Source organism: Puntigrus tetrazona, chromosome 25 (genome assembly GCF_018831695.1).
Source record: "Puntigrus tetrazona isolate hp1 chromosome 25, ASM1883169v1, whole genome shotgun sequence".
Lineage (NCBI taxonomy): Eukaryota > Metazoa > Chordata > Actinopteri > Cypriniformes > Cyprinidae > Puntigrus > Puntigrus tetrazona.
Window position 1 is genome coordinate 5,506,089 of NC_056723.1, and position 21,563 is coordinate 5,527,651.

Consider the following 21,563-nt stretch of genomic DNA (forward strand, 5'->3'; position numbering starts at 1 on the left):
TATTTTTACATTTTATCATTAATCACTTATGCCCATGTCATTCCAAAACCGCAAGAGCTTTGGCACACAATTAAAGATATTTTGGATAAAAACTGAGAGGCTTTTGAAAGACTTAGAAAGACTTTGAAAGACATCATCAGTATAATCCATCTGCCATCAGTGATTCAATCTGTATTTTATGAAGTGACGAGAATCCTTTTTGTACTCAAAGAAAATTAAAATAATGAGTTCTTGTATTCTTGTTGCTTTTTTACATACAGACTGAACCACTGATGGTAGATGGATTGTACTGATGATGTGTTTCATACTTTTCTGGGCCTTGTTCATTCTTTGGCGGTCAATAGGACAATCCAAAGTCTCCAGGTTTTCATCCAAAATATCTTAAATTATTTTCTGAAGATCAAACCTTTTACGGGTTTGCAACGACATGGGGTTGCGATTAATGAATAAAATTTCGGGTCAAGTAACCTTTTAATTGCTGCTTTAAACATTTATAAGTTTCCTTAATGCCATTGAAGGTTTTTAATTTTGAAGATGTTCCCTTAATGCAATATAACAATTATTATGTGACATCATAGGAACCATAAAATTGGCAAAGCTTTGCAATGATCCATTATGGCTCTGTGGAACCACTAGAAATTTTCACTGGCTTCACTGGAATTTCCACTGGCATTATTGAAACTTGAAATAGCTCTGATGCCATAGAAGAACCTAAATAAGCTTGTGTGACGTTATGATCATTCATTTGTGGCATTAAAGGTACAAATAATGTTCTATTGTACCACAGGAGCTTAAAATGTTTCCTCTGTGGCTTCACTGGAACTTAGAGTGGTTCTTCTGTGATATTATGTTAATCTATAATGACGCTATGGCACCTAAAGGTACCTAAAAACTTTCTTTTATTGAATTATTAGAATTAGAAAAAATCCAATGAAGCTGCAGAAGCTTCTAGTGTTGTTTTTGGCAGCCTGTCTTCATTTTAGTTTTAGTCTTTGTGTGAAGCTGTTATTTTTGTTTTTATTAGTTTTAGTCACATTCATACTCTTTTTAGTCTAGTCAAGTCTTATTTTAGTAAGAATTATCCATGACTATTGTAGTCTAATTTTAGTTGACGAAAACTGATGATATTTAGTCTAGTTTCAGTCAATGAAATTTGCATTTTAGTCTCTTTGTAGTAATGCAGTTCATTTTAACTCAGTATATTATAAGTACCTATTTTTAGTACATATTGTTGAGGAAAACGGGACGTTTTCCCAATTTTGTAAGTTTGCCTTGTTTATTTGAGTGATACCTTGTATTATAAACACATTGGGATGTGTTACTGATTTGGTATTGTATTCACTATTTAATAGTAGAAAGAAAGACCACCACAGCATCATGTGTAAAAGTAGTTTATTGAGAAAAGACATTAGGTATGATATATGTAGCATTTAGTTAAAGTATAGTCAGAGATAAAATAAGTATTAGTAAGAATTTTGAAGAATAGGAATGTTACCGTTGAGTGCTGAGTTCCCGACGCGGAGAGGAGGACATCTTAGAAAGATCTTCGCAGAAGAGCAGACTGATAAGATGGCTGTGTTTTTATAGTGAGCTTCTTGAGAGGGAGGTCTCCAGCTGTACGGGACTTTCCCAAAAAGTGTTGACTTGCACCTGTAGTCTATATAGGGGGGTTGCACTTAGAAGTGAACCAGAAGACAACGCTGCACCTCGGCGACACGCTTCTCCGATGCCAGACAGCCTCGCCACGATGCCTCCGAATGACCGAGCTCGCAAATTATAGAACTTTGTTTTTATTTCTATTTTATATCAGTGTTTTATTTGTAATGTATTTAACCTATATATAATAAAACTAGATCTTATTATAACCAATACACTCGCCTGCCAAAGACTCTGATTTCAAGACCAGAGCAGAACAGACCACGGAGAAGTCTTCTGTGACCTGTCTTGTGAGTATGATTAAATGCTTATTAGGGATAGGACAGACTCGACTTACTTTACCTTACCTGAGGATAAACTGAATAAGGTAGAAGGTGCAGGAGATTTGCGCACCGTAAAACAATATAAATACATAATTTTTAGTCAAACCCATTTCAAACAAGGTTGTCTTCTGATATGAATTTACATTTATTTTACCAACCAAAGATGTTAGAAGTACACACATAAATGTAAATAAAGTAAATAGAAACAATAAATTAAAAAAAATAGCATCACATGACAATGCCAGAAAAAACTATACATTAAAGTTTAGCAAAGAGAAACATGTTTGAGAAACATACTAAAGGTTGCAAATAAAATGTCTGATGTGTTGCTTGTAAACTGAAGTCAGATTCTGCATCATAAAAACTATCAAACGATATAATGCTACAAATGGTTTGGGATTGGAAGCACTGGCTGCATTCAGTGGAATTCGTTGACAGAAAAGAACCAACAATACTGAATTATGTCAACTACTGAACCAAATAGCCAGCAGTCCCGACAGCAATCAGTAGCTTTCTCTGTGTTAGGCTTAACCTGATGGGCCTTTTCCACTGCATGGTACAGCTTACTTTTGGGGGTGGGGTTTGGTTCCAAGCCTACCATACCGTTACCAAAACGCTAAACACTGATTGGCGAGAGAGAATCTTCACTACCTGTATCAACTCGCTACATTTAAATCAGCACAGCCAGAGAAGGAACAACTAAAAACAGACGCCATAGCCAAGGAGTGTATCAAGCGAGAGCATGATGCGGCGACGTGGAATGAAAATGTTTTCCAAACGAAACGAAATTATTAACATGTTGTTTCGTCTTGGTTTGGTCAATAAAATTTAAGAGACATTTTAGAATAGTTTTTATTTTGTAAATTGCATTTAGTCTTGTTTTTATTCGTCAACAATATTGCATTATACGTTTAATTATAATAATCACCAGCATTAACGTTACGTTACGTCTCCTTTTTCCGTCACGTGATAAAAGGTTCATTCGTTGACGATGATATGGTCTAAGCTCCAGTGATACCAAAGTATAACCTTCATCATTTTCCATGATGCCTTAGAAGAACCTTGTATATTACTCCATTTATTACCTTAAAATACTTCAATACTTTTAATCTTCAGAAGAACCTTATAACCAAGAACCCATAGAGCGAAAAATACAGTACTTCTCGAAGTTTCTGGTGTAAGTGTGTACACACTCATGCACTTTATTGCCAATTTCCATCATATTCTGGAGAGTAGAGGTGGGCTTTACTCATAACATGACTAGTGCTGCTTCTGCTTGGTGATGTGGAGTGAATGTAAAACAGCCCCGTGGAGTGAGCGAGAGGGGAGTGCTGGGAAAGCAGCGTCGGTAATATCTGCTGTCTCACCTCAGCGCCTCTCCTCATCTCTCCTTGATTAGCTGCAGAAACGCAGTTTACTCTTCACCCCTAATGAAGAGAAAAATAGATATGTGTGTGTTTGAAGTTGGGGGGGTCGAAGGAAGAGAGGAAAAAGAGACACGGCGGCTTGTTTTGGTGAGTCGTCCTTCCTTTCCCTTCCCTTCAGGCAATCTGTTAAAGGAATCGCTGACCACCAGCTGGGAGAAACACACTCGCGTTCAAGTGCACTCTGGTCTGCCACAACCTTTTTGAGTCCTAATTGAGGATGACAAGGCAAAGTGTTTTTTTGACACTTCCTTAAGGCATGAAAAATCCCCATAAGCACTTCCTGGAACAGACACAACACTCATTAAAAGGGTTCGACCTAATGTCTGTGTGCCACAAAAGTGTGATAGTTGCATATTTTATAGCTTTATTGCCCCGGCTTGCCTGCTTGGCTTACATTGCAAGTGGATTACTGTAAATACACCACTTGTTCCTTTTTACAAGCTGAGAGATGTCTAAACTAGTTTTGTATTTCGTTAAGGAAACACCAGATTTGCATAAGAATAGTGTTATCATTTTTAGGGGTAAGCTAAGGTTTGAGGCTCTGTGTAAATGAAAGGCTACTTGTAGCTGTACTTAACAATGAGTATAGGTGCTGTTGGTCTGAATGTCAGCATGTCTGTGTTTTGGCTAATTTTTTGTTACAGTAAAAAGTGTAGTAAGCCTAGCCATAATTTTTTATGAATGGATCACCACACAGTTTTTCTACAAATACAAATGGTTAGTGTCGTAAAATCATGGTTAAATTTAGTAAATTATTTTGGGGTTTTTTATTAATCATTCCGAACAAAGCATCTGAACGCATTTAGAAAAACATTCTGACGTATCGTCGGCTTAGGGGTTCTAGCTGACATTTTTGTCAAAATTGAGTTCACATATTCTTATTCTGTGACAGCTAATTTACATTATATGATGCTTTTTTAAACTGTGTACGTTTTAGGACTTAATATTTAGAAAACAAAAAGGTTCTTTCTACAAACCTGTAAGGTTCTATCTGCGAATCAGCCAGATTTGAATCAACCCATTAATTGATTAATTAACAGATTCACACAAAAAAAAACATGTTTTTGTTTTTATTTTTACCTGTATAAATGGTTTTCATCATTTATCGATTTTTGAATGTGTTCCTCAGTGAATCTGTTTTTGAACAAATCAGTTGAATGAATGAGTCAAAATGAGTGGAATAGTTGAGAAATGTTGCATATTATTGTTTGGTAGTGCCACAAAAAAAAATAACACACTTCACAGTTACGTTAAAAACTGTACAACAACGAATACTGTAAAACCTGAGAAGCTTGAAATCTGTTTTACGTTAACATTTCTCTTTTCTACACCTCTCAGAGCTCTAAGTCTAGCTTCTCCTGTGTTCCTGAACCTGAAAAAGAAGTGGCAAACTGTGAGTGCCCTTGTCAAAAAAGTACATCACCCCATAACTGCTGGAGAATCCTCCTGCTGCTGCAAGGAATTCTGGGTAGGAGTGTGTGGGGCTGCTGTTAGGGTTCATAAAAGTCAATCCTTGGGGATTTACATGTATGAACTGAAGCTAAACCTAATCAACATACCGCTGAGATCAATAAATCAGACTTTAAGCCCTTAACTGCAGGCTCTAAAGAAAAACCAACAGCAAACAAAACGTCCTGATTGAAGTATAATTTTTATTTAGACAACCACCATTCGTGCCAATTTTGATCATGATCGTTATCGCGATCGGCATTATCATCATCGCAGTGCTGTATGACAGCATCATTATTCCATAGGAATAGCCTACAGATGCAGATCATCTACGAGGACACATGATGGGACACGTTCATGGAAAGCCATTGGCGCTCTCATTGTGAGTCGTGATGATCTAGATCGTTTTCTGCGCATGCAACCCTTTAGATTTATGAATGCATAAATATGGACCATCTCGCTTGAAAATATACAATGACTCTCAGAGGGCAAAATCAAACTCTAGTGGCTTTAATTATACACCATATAAAACCCAGTGGGGAGAATCTATTGTTTGTGTTCAACAGCGGGCTGCAAATCCTTTGTATGGAGAGTATATGTGTGTGTTGGAAAAAAAAAGTGCATGTAAATGCAGCACTCTCGTGACAATAAATGACAGGCAGAGTTGCCCAAACAGTCCTCTTTAGTTGTCTTAATCATTGCATTTCATTAAAACACTTTGATTCACAGTAGTCATTAACAAATATAAATCCTTAAATCAGTTTACAGTAAACAAATAAATGTGTGTGTTAATTTCCATTTTGCTTTTATCCTTAGTTGTTTATAATTTAGATATTTTATATATATTTATATGTCTGTTCCTAAAACAATTTACTCAAAAAGGTAGACATCATGGTAATTATGTATGTATGTGTATATATATATATATATATATATATATATATATATATATATATATATATATATATATATATAGATAGATAGATAGATAGATAGATAGATAGATAGATAGATATAGATACATAATTACCATGATGTCTACCTTTTTGGAGTAAATTGTAAAGATATAAAGATATAGATATAAATATATATTGGTAAAAATGTAAGACTACATTTGCAAAAAAAAGTAAAAACTAATGTTCAAGAGTTAAATAATTCAGTGTACTACGTGCCATTTCTTCATAATTATTTGTGCAATTTATAGGCAATTTAAGTGAAAATTGTTTCAATAAATCCTACAGAACTTTTTTTTCGAAGTAGGACAGAAATAGCAACAAAAAGTTTCCCATCATTGCATCTCTCTTTTGAAGCTTGTGACTGCTTTCCTACTTTATTAAATGTTCTCTCATCTGAAAAATATTTAATATTTAATAGTGCAACATCTAATCTGTCAAGTGAAAACATGTAAACCCTTGGTAGTTATTAGCGTTTTTTGTATTGTATGTCAGTGCACTCTGTTTACAGATGAATGCAGTAGTCTATGATCACAGCTAGCTGGTCATCAGCGGAGTCTCTTTCCTTCTGCTTGTACAAAAGGAGTGTGACATGTTCATTAAACAGCAGGAATCCCATTAATAACCCCAGCAGCCACATGTCACATCACTCACACGTAATTAGTCAAACAAACGGCCACAGGAATGCTAATTGTCCCCCTATCTCTCTCCCTCTTTTTGTCATTGTAGCTCCATCCCTATTTTCTGCACTCTGTGCTCTATCCTTTCTTCCCTGTTCCTGACATCTGCAAACCTCAAACATTTTATGCAATTTTTATCTTTGTATTTATTATACTATATATTGAAAATTGCACTGATGTCTAATGTAAAAAGTGGTTTTATATTATGATGTATTATGATTTTTATTATTTAAATTCTGATTTAATTTATAAATCTTAAGTCTTATTTTCTTCTGCTATTCTTTTGTGTTTTACTATTTTTACTATATTTTAATTTTACTTGTATTATTTAATTTTATATATTTTAATTATTTAGTTTAACATGTTTTTATTTAAAATTAAAAATTTCTATTGTAATCTATTGACATTTTTCTTTTGACATCCTGTTGATGTAATTTCATGTTATTTTGTTCTATTTTATTTAAATGTTTTATTTTTGTCAGTTTTTATTTTAGTATTTTCATTTTGTTTTATTTACTTTTATGCATTTTCGTAATTATGTTAGTGTATTTTTATCTATTTTATGTTTTTTTAATATTTTATTTAATATTATTTTGTTCAATTTTATTTCAATTTGTTATTTTATTTGTATATAATTAATTGTATTTCCTTCTTGTGTATTTTTTATTATTTTTATTAAACAACAAACTGTTATTCTATTGTTTTATGTATTTTAATTATATTGTTTAATAAAAAAAATATTTTTGTCATGTATTCATGAAATAGTATTCTTTTTGTTTTATTCTTTTTATTTTAATTAGGTTTTTTTTGCTTTTTACTTATATATTTTTTCTCTTTAGCCATACAGTGGTTTCGCGTAAGGAACTCATTGAAGTTTATTATTTACCGTAATAACATTTTTTACAGTATTTTTACAGACTTTATCTTCCTTATTGCCACCTGATAGCCTCTAGTTACAATGTAAAATAACAGTATGAACATTCTCCAAAATATCTACTTTTGTGTTTCCCCGAAGAAAGAAAATCATATGATTTTGCATAAACGCTCTCTACAAATGTGAACTATTCCTTTAACCTCAGGTTGCTTCGGGGTGCTTGTCACTGTAATTGTTGTGAATCTCTTAAAAGCATCAGCCTAAATGATTAATCATCAAAGAACATAAACACAGGCACGCTCGTGCGAGAATGCATACGGACGTGGTACTGGCTGAGCACCCAACAAGGTCTCTCGCTTTAAGTTTAGAATTGAAGGATGTTAATAGACCTCAAATCATATCTACTACAAAGGACGTGGAGAGGGTTGCATCTGCTCCCACACCTGCCGCTGAAATAGACTCACTGCTCAATTTAACCATGTCACCTCAAACCAGTGAGTCACCGCTGCTGTATACTAATGCTAAAATAGCAAAGCGCCCAAATTAAAGGCACATCGTGACCCTGGCACTGACTAAACCTTATTTTAGAGAAAACAGAAGGTGGAACCTGAGAGAACAATGCGTTTCGGTGAATCATAATCCCCGGACGTGTTCGCCGAGAGAGATACGCTCGACCTAAAAGTGCGCTTTGTTGGTGTAATCGCGCGATTTGGCTTGTTTGTTTGCGCGTTCGCGTTTTTATCATTATTCCCACGGTTTGCCAGAGAATGTCGACGCCAACAGCTCACTTCCCCTCCGCTGAGCTCCGGAGCGGCGTTCTGTTCTGTCTGAATGAATCTTTCAGAATTAATTTGTTTCCCAAAACCCCTTCGCAGGCACAAAAGAGCGCTATAATTGTTGCAAAATCCTGTCGACGTCTTCTGTACGAACTCGTGACGTTCCACACGGAATGTGGGCAGCGCACCAAAATGATTGGAAATGTGTGTGTGTGTGTGTGTGTGTGTGTGTGTGTGTGTGTGTGCGTGCGTGTGTGTGTGTGATTTACCCATCTGTGACTCGCTCTGTGTATTTACAACCTTAGCACACCCTGTGGCTTTCAGAGCGACTATCATTCCAGAAGAGCTCCGGCCTCTGTTGTCCAATTTAAGCCTCTCGACCGATGTCCAGCCAATCAGAAGCGAGCTTTCCCCGAGCCCTTCTGCCCAAGCAGAGCCAGAGAAATCCGTGGCGGTTGTGATTTTAGAGGGCAGCGCTGGCCGGCAGACGCCGGTCACTGGAGGTTTGCTTGGGCCGTAGCCTGCAGGCTGCCAGGCATGTAACAGATAACAGGGGCTTATCGTTCTATAGAGAGCATTGCTAATTTAACAACACTGACTTGTAGGTGGGCTGCGAAGAAGGCCATTCGTACAGAACTCAGATCATGGGGTACTAAAACTGAAGCTTTTCTTTAATTAGCGCTCATACTTGTGTGATCTGAACTTTAAACTTATGTATTAATATTTAATACACGCTACAAACCTCCGAGCAAGAGGTGTGCTGTTTCTGAGTGATCGGAAAGGTTAAAGTTTTTAGGTTTAAGATTTTACCTTAAAGATGATTCAACGGGCAAAGAAATTTTGAGGATACACCGCACAGTGCGGATGATATTTAAAGGGCCACTAGGCAATCATCGTTTTCATGGTTCATTGTGGTGTGTAGTAAAATGTTGTACTATTGTGAAAATAATAATAATATAACAATATTATTATAATTTCAAAATAGTAATTAATAATAATAATTATTAATATTATTATTTTGTATGTGTGTGGGGGCCATCTATCTATCATTTAATTTTGTACTGTTTTTTTATTAATAACAACCTGTATATTTATAATTTATATTTGTGTTTATATGTTTTTTTATAAAATGTTGTAATATTTAAATAATTTTAATATGCAATTTATATTTAGTTTACTTTTTATATAATTTAATTATAATATTTATTTTGTTTAAATTATTTTGTTTTGTTTGAATCATTTAAAACCATAATTTAAAAATTCTGTACTTTTCACAGTTTTTACATTCATTATTTCACATAAAATGTATATTTTATATTATTTATTTTATGCTATATTATATAATCATTAATTTTATTTTTGCTGTCAATTATTAAATCATTGCATAATAAGCTATATAGTAATATACCATGCACCCCTTAAATAAATCCCATAGTTTTACAATCATATCAAGGGAATTGAATAATGTAGAATATTGACATTGTGCTTTGATGATTTTGAGCCCATAAGCAACCACCCAAAACACCCTAGCAATCAAGACAGCACTAATGTGGCAGCCACCCACATCACTGATATATTATAGTTTGTTAAGCGCATAAACAATTTTTTTTCTGGCCTTTTCTTTATATATATATATATATATATATATATATATATATATATATATATATATATATATATATATATATATATATATATATATATATCCAGGAGACAGTCCTTTTTCTCCCATTTTCCACTCTCACGGGTCACTTCACACAATGTTACGTCTTTGTAGCCTGCTTGTAAAACCTGCAAAGCAAAAACAAGCGAAATTAAAATATATATATATATCGACTGAAAAACTACACGCCACGCAGTGCTTTACATGACAGCTTTCATATTTTAAACAAGCGCTCGTGCTGTTCCAGGCGCGCGGAGCGACTTTAGCGAGCTCACAGTGCCATCAAGTGGCCTGGAGACGAACTGCGGGCGCATTGACCCGCTCCTCCAAGAATGCAGCTGTGCAGAAAGGGAAAGGAAAGTCAGACACGTACTGCCATAACGCACCGCGACGCAGGATTCTTCAGTTCGTCTGCCGTAATTAGACGTTACGTGTAATTCCTCGAACCTCACGTGCGATGTTCAACAAATACGCGGGTGCGTGACACGCACGTGCGCGTACGCGAAAACGCGCGCGCGCAAGAAACTCTTCATTCGGCACAAATCATTCGACTGATGCGCTGCTCATTACTCTAATTACATAGTCATTGTTCTCTCACAAAAAGGACGTAAAATTGCAATTTAGCCCGAGAAATTGTCATTTGTAGCTGTAATTGACCCTAATAAAATCATCCAGTCTCTTTCTTTTCTCCGTCTCTTTCTCCACCTCGTGTGAAATATTAAAGATGACAGCTCTGAACGTGCTGATGAGAGCCTAATGAAGGGAAGGAAGGAAAGAAGGATTTGTGTTCTGTAATGAGCGCGGGCGCTCCGAGGCCCGAGCGACTTTTCTGGCAGGCCTTCCTCATGACTCAGCCTAAATACTGGCCTTAAATCTAAGCCTGGCTAGATTAGATCTTAATTTAATCTTGACAGCGTTTGAAAGGGTACAATGAAATAAAACGAAAACAATTCGCCGCGCTTTGAGGGGACTTTCAGCTCGGGAGTCTTTCGAATGTGGCTGCGCGAGGTGTAGCAGACGAGGCCGTAAATCAAAATGGGCCTTCTTGCAACAGTTAAAGCTAATAAGATCACACCGCGTGTTCACAGGAACTCACATTTCAGTCATTCTTCAGACACGGGGCGAAACAGGTCCAGCAAGTGTAAAAAAAAAAGAGTAAAAATCTATTTTATGAGGGTCAGCATTATTCCCTTTAATTTAATTTTCAAATCAAAAATATCAAATCTTATTGTCCTGTCACAACATTTAAAACAGCTATGGGTTCAACCAGTCATATGCTTTAAGAATAATAAAATGTTTTTTTAATGATGAAAAAGACCTGTGAAAAGCAACACTTAATAATGTCTCGCGTCAAAGCTAGGTGGTTTTTCAGTGTTTCATGAGGTTTAAAGCTCACGAACACTGCTTTAGATGAAACTGGCCAATCAACAGTTGTTTTGGAAAAATTAAACATTAAAAAAATTATTTGAATAAATAAGGTCAAATAAATGCATATTGCAAGAAAATGAAAGTGTTTTTTTGACTTTGTATGCATGTCAGCCTGTTGTTCGGGTCTCCCAAAACTAAAATATGATTTTTTTATAACCCGTAAATGAAATATTTAGGGTTTATGTGTGGGAATATTCGGTTTGTTTATATGTAGCCTATTTTTTGTTTAGATTTCTTTTTTATTTCAGTTTTATTTTTGTTTAATTTTGCCAAAATAAAATACAATAAAATGTCATATTTTTTCACAAATTTATTTTCTTTAATTGAATCGAACATTTAAAAAAAATTAGAGCATGTTTTACAATAAATAAAATGAAAACTGAAATAAAATAAATAATAACAAAAAATAACAAATTACTAAAACTAATTCACTCATTCATTAACTTTCTTCAAATCCTTTTATATCCACTCTCGACACAATTATGCAAACTCTGTTTCTTCTTAACAAATGTCTTAAAAATATTATTAAAGTTTATAATAGTATATAAATAATAACAATAATAATAAGGTAAGTTTATATGATATTAAATTCATATTCATTTTATCTGATTCAAAGCGTTTCAGTAACACACTGAAACTAATGCTTAACTAATGCCTTTAAAAAATTACCAATAACTATATATGTATGTAGTTTATGTATAATTTTCTTTAGCTTGAAAAAACATCTCAACACACTCCATAAAATTCTGCTGCTTATTAACTAACATCTCAAATCGTGACAGCAGCAGATCTTTTGGTGCTTTTGCTTTGGCAGAGCCGCGGTGCAGATGTTGCATTGGCCGAAGTGCGTGAGGCCACAGATGTAGATAATATCCAGCACATATGTTGAGTCAGAGCGAAGCCGAGTTCCTCTGTGATTTACCCATTATGCGTCTTCGAGCTTCAGAGCTCTTTAATCAGCGACGTAAAGCCTCCCGCTGACCTGAGCGCTCACGGCCTGCTGTGTGTGTGTGTGTGTGTGTGTGTGTGTGTGTGTGTGTGTGTGTGTGTGTGTGTGTCGGGGAGCATCCGGCCCCTGATCACAGTCGTCTGAGAGCAAGAGACATGCAGCTTATGTTTTGATCCTGTTTTGTTAGACAATGCAGTTTTGGCCGATGCTAACAAGTTGTAAGCATTTATTATGATTCAATTTTTTACTACTTTGTGATTAACTATTATTCTAAAAAGTTTTTTAACAATAAGATTTAAAAAAATTTCTGCTCGCCATGTTTGCATTATTTGATCTTAAATACAACAAAATCAGTAATATTGTAAAATAACATTCATTAAAACTGTTTTGTATTAGAATATATTTTAAATTTGAATTTATTTATGTGATCAAAGCTTAATTTTTTTATCATCATTACGCCTTTCTTCAGTGTCACGTGATTTTTCATAAATCATTCTAATATGCTGATTTACTGTTAAAGAAACATGTATTATTATTATTATTATTATTATTATCAATATTTAATCTGAGTACATTTTTTTTTAATTATTTGATGAATAAAAGATCCAAAGATCAGCAGTTATCTGAAATTAAATACGTTTGTAACATTATACATACAATGTTACAAAATATATCTATTTCAAATAAATAGTGTTCTTCTAAAATTTCTATGCATCAAAGAAACCCGAAAAAAATCCACCCAACTGTTTTATTATTCATTATAAAAAATGTTTTTGAGCAGCAAATCAGAATATTACAATGATATCTGGAGGATCATGTGACTGGGGTAATGGCGCTGAAAATCAGCTTTGAAATCAAAATAATAATTTTAAAATAGAGAAGTTTTTCACTGCTTTTGCTGTATTTCGGATCAAATAAATGCATGCTTGGTGAGAAGAAGAAATAAAAAAAAATAAAACTTGAGAAAAAAAGACTGGTAGTGTTTATATAAAAAGAGCTGTCTGAGTGTATATTTCACTAAAATAAGTTAATTTAAAATAATTTTGCACAAATTTTTAAAAAAACGTTAAAAAAGAGCTTTCACTGGGTAATGTGCTTAAGATTTATAAAAAAAAAAAAATGTTTAATAAATAAATACTATAAATGATAATTTCTTCAAAACAGTAAAATAATGTCAAACAAAAAGAGCATCTGTATATTTGAGTTCTCGTTAAACATCAATAGATTAATGACCGGCAGGATTGCTGAAGCATGTGGGTGAGTGTGTGGGCGAGTGAGAGAGAGAGTGAAAGTGACTAGTACCTTTTTTTTACCGTATGCAAATTCCTAGCAACCCACCTGGCGTGAAAATAAGCCAATCAAAGCAGCAGGAAGCAGGCGGAATAAAAATCCTCATTGGTGAACGAGGTTGTACTCTGTCACAAAAGTTTGGCAGGCCTAAGCAAGTGTCACAGGTACACAACGCAAGCTCTCCATTACACTCTTATCTTCTCTCCCATACAGGCGCTGGCAACTTTAGAAAGAAAAGAAAGAGACATTTAACTCTGAACCAGAAGCAGCCCGCTTGAGATCACATTCAACATCTCTGGTGAGACACTTTAATTCTCTTTGATTCTCTGCAGGAAAGGTTTCATTCACTCGTGTGTTTCGATGTCGGTCCCAGACGATGATGCAAAACTATTTTAATCTAACAAGTGACGCACAATAGTCCAAAAATGTGTTGCTATTTGTTGTCCTCGCTTTTAACTGTTTTAACTATTTTTTGCTTAAACGTTACGCTTTAACTTGCATACATGTGGCATTCTTAAAAAAATCAAAAAGGCTCTTTATTTATTCATTTATGTATTTTATTTTATTTTTATTTTACCTAAATGCGCATTAAACCAGCTCGAAAAATAAAGATCTATCTGATAGGAATATTAGGTGGCAAATGTTAAACTTAAAAAAAAAGAAAGAAAGAAACAATAAAAGAAGTGCACTTTTCGAGTCAAACATTTCATGTTTATGTTTAAAATATAAAATAATATATAAAGAGTTGCAAAATGCATAACGTTTAATTTTAAATATTTAAAAAATGTAAAATATATTATCTTTTTGTTTTTTTAATATTAATTAACCTATCTGTGTTTTTATTTATATAAATTTTATTTATATTTTATTTTATTTATATTGTTATGTATTTTGTGGTCATCACAAATAAGTGGACTTGGCTTGAACATCTTCTAAGTTTGGACTAGTTACTAAACAGTTGCTAGAATTGCGTTAAATAAACGGTGAAGTTACTTTTATGAAACGCATAATTTGTTTTTGCAGGTGCCACTTGGTTTGATTATTTTATGTGATGCGATGACATTTCTGTAAGTGTCCAAACACTCTTTGAGACCTCTGAACCTAACTTGGAAACACTTTGCATACTGTGTACAACACATACAAATTGAGTGTAAATGGCCCCTATTGCTCCGTAACTGATAGGTGAAGGAAGTTGACGGCCTGTAGCCCAGATTACTGGGTCAGTTACTGTAAAGAATGTGATAAACACCAAAATATGTGTTTATAGTTTTCTTTCCTCATACATTACAGTAGACTTCACCATAATAACAGGCCAGTACGGGATTAAATGCATCAGATGGGTTTCATAATACTGGAAAGAATCTGGCAACCTGCTTTTCCAGTTAAAAGAAACAAAGAGCGATTCATTAGTAATTTGATTTATGAACGATCTTTCCATTGAAATAAAAAGAGCAGATTCGTATCATTATTCTAGACAAATGACGATTGCGGTTGCGCAAGTTCTGTTTGACACAAATTAGTTCATTTTAGTAATTATTTTCACATTTAAGTTTAAAGGATATTATAAGCAACTTTTTAGCATTTATATATTTGTCAAATATTTTTTGAATTATTAATGAATAAAAATATGAACTCACAACCTGCTGTGATAGGAATATTTGGATTTGAGTAAACTCAAAATGCTAATCGCAAGATCATTTTAATTCAAATAATTTTATCTGTGGAAGGAAAGGCAAAACTCAGCGTCTCAAAGCTTTGAACGTTTTTCTTAAGACAAAACAAATGCTAAGTTTTTATTTCCTTTATTTACTCTTGGTGTGAACATTATCTATTGTTAGCATAGCTCCCCCCAGTTTTACACACATTCCATAAAATGATCTGCTAGGTCATCTTCGGATCAATAAAAAGACAAATATAGGTCAGATTTCAAGTAGGAGGTTTGGTAGTGGAAAAGATAACACGGGTAAGATGTTCCCATACAGCTTTATACACAAATGTATAAGAGAAATTTCTACGGTTGACTAAGAAACCAAACTAAACAGGTTAACAGTTGTTCCGAAGAATGTCAATAAACTCAGTTCTGGTAAATAATGTCATTATCACTCTGCTGAATCACATTTTTATCATTTGTTATTGTTTTGTTTTTTTTTACATTCATATCCTGTAATATGATCGAATGCAGGGATTAAAATGCCTTCAAACTAGATTTTTAAAAGATAATGTAGCAACATTATTTTATAAAGTTGAACAGACAAACATTTCAAGATACTCTGAGATTCATGCTGATGTTTTTTCATTGAGCTCCACTGTGCAAAAATGGTACTTATTCGGTAGCTTTTAGTTAACACGGATGCATTCACAGCGTTAGATGATTTTAAAAAGAGTAACGCTGTAACGTTGTGTAACGCTGACCATATGATCGTATAATACAAGCTATGACTGCCCCATTGATCTAACTGTTCAACTGAAGGACAGGTGGACCTTTTATGTATGCAAAGCAGTTAGACACACTGACACATTCCTGTGCAAATGTGTCTGCATGTGTGGTTGAGCGTGGCACGAAGGACACCTACGCAAAAATCACCCCCTCCCTTTACCCTTTTGAACATACAAGACCTTTGTTTTCACTCGCTGATCATAACTGTAAACTGGTATAACGTCTACACTTAATTACTTAAGTATCTTTGCAGCAGTATGTATGTTTACTATTAAAAGAATGTCGTCAAGTGTGCTGTTACTCTCCTGTGCAACAAGTTTTATAAACATTGTGATAGTGGGGAGTAGGGATGCAATGTAAGGTTTTGGGCCAAGGGTTGTTGGGTCGGATCCCAAACGGAACAAGCTGTAATCTATACTTTATGCCGAAATTGGGCTTTTCTAGTGCATTATATGAACTGATTCTGGTTGTGTGGCAAGAAATAAACATTCCTTTGCATTTCTTTCAATAGAACTGGATCATGGTCCTTCAGGCCAGTGGTGTCACGAGTATCCCAGCTACTATGAGTGTTGATAACCAACTACCTGCTTCTTGGACAACCCACTACAACTGCTCTGATGGTAAAGTTTGTTCTTATCTGAAACACTAACCCCCAGTTTCACAGGCAAGGTTTAAGCCTAGTCCTAGACTAGATATGAATCCGAGCAGTTTTCAACTGAATGCATTTTAAAACATGCCAGTTTCGTCTTTGGACACACACATGTTTTTTCTAAGGGATGTTTCTAAATGAACTATGACCTAATCCTGGTTTAGGTTAAGCCCTGTCTATGAAACCAGGCCTAAGTCTAAAAAGGTGCACTTATGATTATTCCACCATCCAGTACAATTCCAGTAGACATTTTATGTTGTAGGTTTTGTTTATGATCTAAGACTTTTCTGCCAGGTTAATCATTTACTCAGCAGTCACTGCTGAAGTTACTAGGTTATCAGTTGCATGCACTGGGGACCATGCACAGATAGTGAAAGTGATTCACACTTATCTAGAAACCATGACAGGACTTTTATTTACACATTTACAGTGCGTAACTGAATGCTAAGACTAGTTCGGCTGTTCAGCAGAATATATTTCATATTGGGTGTTGCTCCTCTCACATGTGATGCATGTGTGCTAAAGTAAGGTAGATCAGAGGTCTTCAAACCTGCTTGGAGAGCCAACCTTGAACCAGTTAATCAAGGTCTTCAATGCTGCTTAAAATTCAGGTAGACTTGTTGAAGCAGGCTATGAACAACCTTTGCAGGACGATGGGTTGAAGACTTTTGCTTTAGTGATACAATCCAGACTTCCTTTATCAACTTTGCCATAACACTATGTTTGTGCTGGTCCACCAGTTTGAACAGCTCCTAACATTTCTTCACAAACCTTACAACAGTTGGTGTATTTGATCTGTCACACTGGCTCAGTTAATTAAATGAACAATGTTTGATAGCAACCCGAGTCATGCCATAAATCTGACATATGCAACCATTTAACAGATTAAATATTCATATATGATCTTCCAGTTGAAGGTTAATTTTAAAGTAAGCAACAGTTTAATTTGAACAGTATGTGAATGACTCACAACTGTGTCCTAATTTAGCTACTTGGTGTTTGGTAATAAAAGGCCTGCTTTGCATCAGCAACACTTACTGACAAACAAGTCAATCATGAGAAGACGACTGATGGCACCTGTATTTGTAGCAACTAATTAATCATTTGATTGTTAATCATAAATATAATAATATATCATTTGTCAGGCAGCCATTCATTTAATGGTATCATGATCCTACTAAACAGCTCTTTCAAATAGGGCACTATATTCAGCAATCAAATGTTTATTTAGCAATCATTGGTATCACTTTTCTGAAAGGAGAAAACAAACATTTTAGCATTTCAGTAATTATTAAATGATCAGTATGTTTTGATTTTAAATGTAGTCAGAAACATATCCAGAAAATAGCAACAGAACTTCATTGTCAAGGAGGATATTATTTTATTGGATATAAAATATGAGGCCATTTTCATCAACCCTATGAAATACAAATTAATATTGAAACATGTATCATAAATACTGCCCATGTTGCTTGCAACAATATTTAGCTAAAAATGGCTTTGGAAAACGCACCCCAGCTTATAACAGTTTCACTTTACTATGCTCCAGTTAGTATTTTTACGTAGTGCCTTTTAGATAGGATTTCCTGGTCAACCAAACACAAAACCTGATTAGAACCAATTTCCAGTAGGGACATTTACTAAACTCTTCTTGATAACTCAACTTATCCGCAGTGACTTCCAGTTACATGAGTCGGCTCTGGTCTCAGGATCTTCACCCACAAAACTGGAACAAGTACCAGGTGTGGGAATGGCTCCAACAGACGCTGGACATGCACCAAATCGATGCCACCAGCATTCCCTTCCAGAACTTTGACCTTGACGGGAGGCAACTGTGCAACATGAGCTTCCAAGACTTCAACCGGGCGGCCGGATCCGTTGGCTCCATTCTTTTCCAGAGCCTGACTGACCTCAAGTGGAACGGTAAGATCCAGCATGACAGCTGTTTTGAGCTGGCTCAAGCTGGTCTTGAGATGATTATGAGCTGGTCCTGAGCAGGATCTAGTTGCTAAATATTATTCTTTTGATTGTTTTCCTAGAACCTGTGCTAGTTGGCAAAATCACATTGACTGATCTACAGATTTTTTTGTCCATCTTGCCTCTTCTTACAGCATGTTTCATACTTTTCACACCCAGTAGAAGCAAAAAATATTGTTGCTTATAAGGAATTTTCATAATCATGAGCTTGGAAAATCCAGTTATTGAGCATGTGTCCCTCTTGTATTCATTATGGTATAGTATTTAGGAATGGAGCAGTGCGTTTCTTACACCTCTCTTTCTAAATAAGTAATTGTCATGAAAAATTTCTCCCTTAGATATTCCCCTGAAATGAGAGAAAAATTCCCTGTTTTTAGAGAAATAAATTATAAAATGTATTGTACGTTTCCATGTACTATGCTGTAATGACTCCAGCAGGGTATTGCTAGTATGAACCAGATTTTCATAAACAGACAGTGCTAAAAGTTTTATGCACTTTCCATACAGTGTGTTACTAAACCTAATAAAATGCAGAAAAACATATGCAGGTGACATATGAGAACTGTACTAGCAAGTTAAACTGGTTTAAAACAACATGATGGGGGAGTGAAATTTGATGGTAGCCGTTGCAAACATGTGCTTTGTTATTAAGACATCCATTTAATTTTTTTGTCTTTTCTTATTTAATGTCTCACAGGTCAATATGGTCAAACAGATATGTTCACACCAGGGGACATTAAAACAGAAATAGAGAGTAAGTAACCACACACGAAGTAAAACTAAAGAGCTTTCGGTTTCATTTCAACCCTCCTAAGTTCACACAATATCAGTGACTTATCATTGACCCACATCTGCTGCAGAAAACCGAAGTTTACAGACCTTCTCGAAATAATTATAGACTTTTCATATTACAGTTTTTGTAACCAAGTACATAATTTTCCTCAGCAGACTTCCCTTGTTCAATCCTGCCCTTCAAGGAAGAATCCAACTTTTACAACACTTCAGGTACCTGTGAAATGACTCAGTTATTCTTTTTTAACTGTTTACCTATTTCTTGTTAAAACAAGATTATTATTTATTTAACCTGATGGTTTCACAATGTAGTGTCATATGTATTCTTTCCTCAGAACTGTTTGACATCAAAAGCTCGTTCCAGCCCAACACCATATTATCCTCACCAGCTCCGTCAAGCCCAGGTAAACAATCTTAATTTGAATTATCCTAAATCTAGTGCTAAAAACAGTATTCTCCTTGCTTCCTTTAATTAAAAAATAATACAATGGTATGGGGAATTTATTGATGGGTAATACCATGCGGAGAATGTTCAAAAGCGTAAAATTTATAGTTAAGTTATTATATTATATTATTATATTTTATATCGCAAGCGCATTAGTTCAATTTAACGTTTGCAAATAGGTTTTTTATAGACAAATGTTTATATATACACAATTATACTACAATGCCTTTTGCCCGGGCCTCTTTCCTGCATTCTTCCTTATTTTGCGTTGCGTAACTGAATGATTTGTTTGCTGCAGGCAAAAAAGACGGAGATCAGGACAATTAGATATTCACGCAGGGCCGTTGCAAAGCTACCGATACGAATCTAAATCTCTACAGCCCACCCACATACACTTAAACTACACAGTTATACTAAGAATTAAAAATACATACATGGACTGATTTTAAAACAGATTTTTTTTTTTATTTCTTCCATTGAATATGAAAAGACCAATACATGAATACCGACTACAAAACGTACCATTAAAGTACTCGATATTCCTCATCTTCAAAAGCCGGTTGAAGTTATTATTCAAAGTATTCCACGATCCAAAAAGAAACGAGAGCTGTCCCTTTAACAGCACTGGTTTCATTTTAATTTTCTCATTTCAGATCCCAAGCGGTCACAAGTCAAAAGGCACAGTGAGTTGAAATTTTTTTCACTTCCCTAAAGGGTTTTTTTTTTCTGTTAATGTGTCCTGAACTACACTCGGCGGTTTTCTTTAGAGAGCCTGCCAGAAGCACGTACCGAAACCTCTGGCACGTGGATGAAGCTGCTTTAGATTCTTTCTGTTTCTCCTCTAACGACGTTCACACCGTCTCGTGTTTCCACAGACCCTCGTGGGACGCACCTGTGGGAGTTCATCCGAGACATTCTCCTGAACCCCGAGCGTAACCCCGGCCTGATCAAATGGGAGGATCGCTCCGAGGGGGTTTTCCGCTTCCTTAAGTCGGAAGCTGTGGCTCAGCTTTGGGGCAAGAAGAAAAATAACAGCAGTATGACCTACGAGAAGCTCAGTCGAGCGATGAGGTAACATCTGAGTCATCATAAAGGACTCTGAGTCTGATCAGTATTCTGAGAGTCTCACGTGTTTTCCTTTCTTTCCGAAGGTATTATTACAAACGCGAGATCCTGGAACGGGTGGATGGACGAAGACTCGTCTACAAGTTCGGCCGAAACGCTCGAGGCTGGAGAGAGTCTGAGAAGTGAAGGACTTTGTCTTCAAGTGTAGCTTCCAAGTGAAACCTGTATTTATAACATTATAGCCATTTGAGTTGTTTTTCGAAGTACTTGTCTGTCAACTTGTTATTATTTGATTTTATTTTTAGATGCTCTTTACATTGTTTACATTACAAATGTACCACTATTTTATATGCATTTGACTCTAAAGGCATTTGTGTTTTTTGTGTCAACTGTGAAAAGCTGGTTAACTGGCTTTTGAAATGAGAAACCAACTCCAGTTTTGCTTTTAAATGGTTTCATTTGTCTTGAATGCAGGGGCCTGTTCATAAAATAGAATGAACTCACTTCAGAGTAGACTTACCCTGGTAAAACAGCAAAGGTGTTGGAATGAAGGACTAAGATGTATAATAAAAGCACTAGGTTGTGGTCTTTAATGATGTGGCTGTCAATGTACATCATGAACCACAATAACCCACAATGTAAAGTTTTTATCGATGCTTGTTTATAGGTTGTGCATTTTATAATTAAAGTTATAAAACAAAAACAAATAAAAGAGATTTGAAACACTAAA

The 21,563-nt window shown here is 35.1% G+C and overlaps 1 protein-coding gene across 3 annotated transcripts; it reads left to right on the forward strand.

Annotated features, from left to right (window-relative positions):
* Positions 1–13,580: 13,580 nt before the first annotated feature.
* ehf (ets homologous factor) lies at positions 13,581–21,563 on the forward strand. 3 transcript variants are annotated; one of them, XM_043228761.1, is made up of 10 exons: positions 13,581–13,650; positions 13,714–13,766; positions 16,417–16,525; positions 18,229–18,477; positions 19,229–19,285; positions 19,477–19,536; positions 19,659–19,727; positions 20,422–20,451; positions 20,644–20,839; positions 20,920–21,563. In XM_043228761.1, exons 3-10 carry the CDS (start codon positions 16,426–16,428, stop codon positions 21,017–21,019), a joined length of 861 nt encoding a protein of 286 aa, XP_043084696.1. In that variant the 5' UTR covers positions 13,581–13,650; positions 13,714–13,766; positions 16,417–16,425; the 3' UTR covers positions 21,020–21,563. The 3 variants fall into 3 exon arrangements, with proteins under 3 accessions (XP_043084696.1, XP_043084694.1, XP_043084697.1); XM_043228759.1 differs by having other exon boundaries at positions 13,593–13,766; XM_043228762.1 differs by having other exon boundaries at positions 13,593–13,766; positions 19,480–19,536.

What these genes read in the sequence shown, in the direction of transcription:
- ehf (XM_043228761.1), top strand. Translation starts at nt 16,426, where the DNA reads ATGGTCCTTCAGGCCAGTGGTGTCACGAGTATCCCAGCTACTATGAGT. An exon ending in CATTAAAACAGAAATAGAGA is followed by an intron (nt 19,286 to 19,476) that starts GTAAGTAACCAC and finishes AATTTTCCTCAG; the next exon opens with CAGACTTCCCTTGTTCAATC. An exon ending in ACCAGCTCCGTCAAGCCCAG is followed by an intron (nt 19,728 to 20,421) that starts GTAAACAATCTT and finishes TTCTCATTTCAG; the next exon opens with ATCCCAAGCGGTCACAAGTC.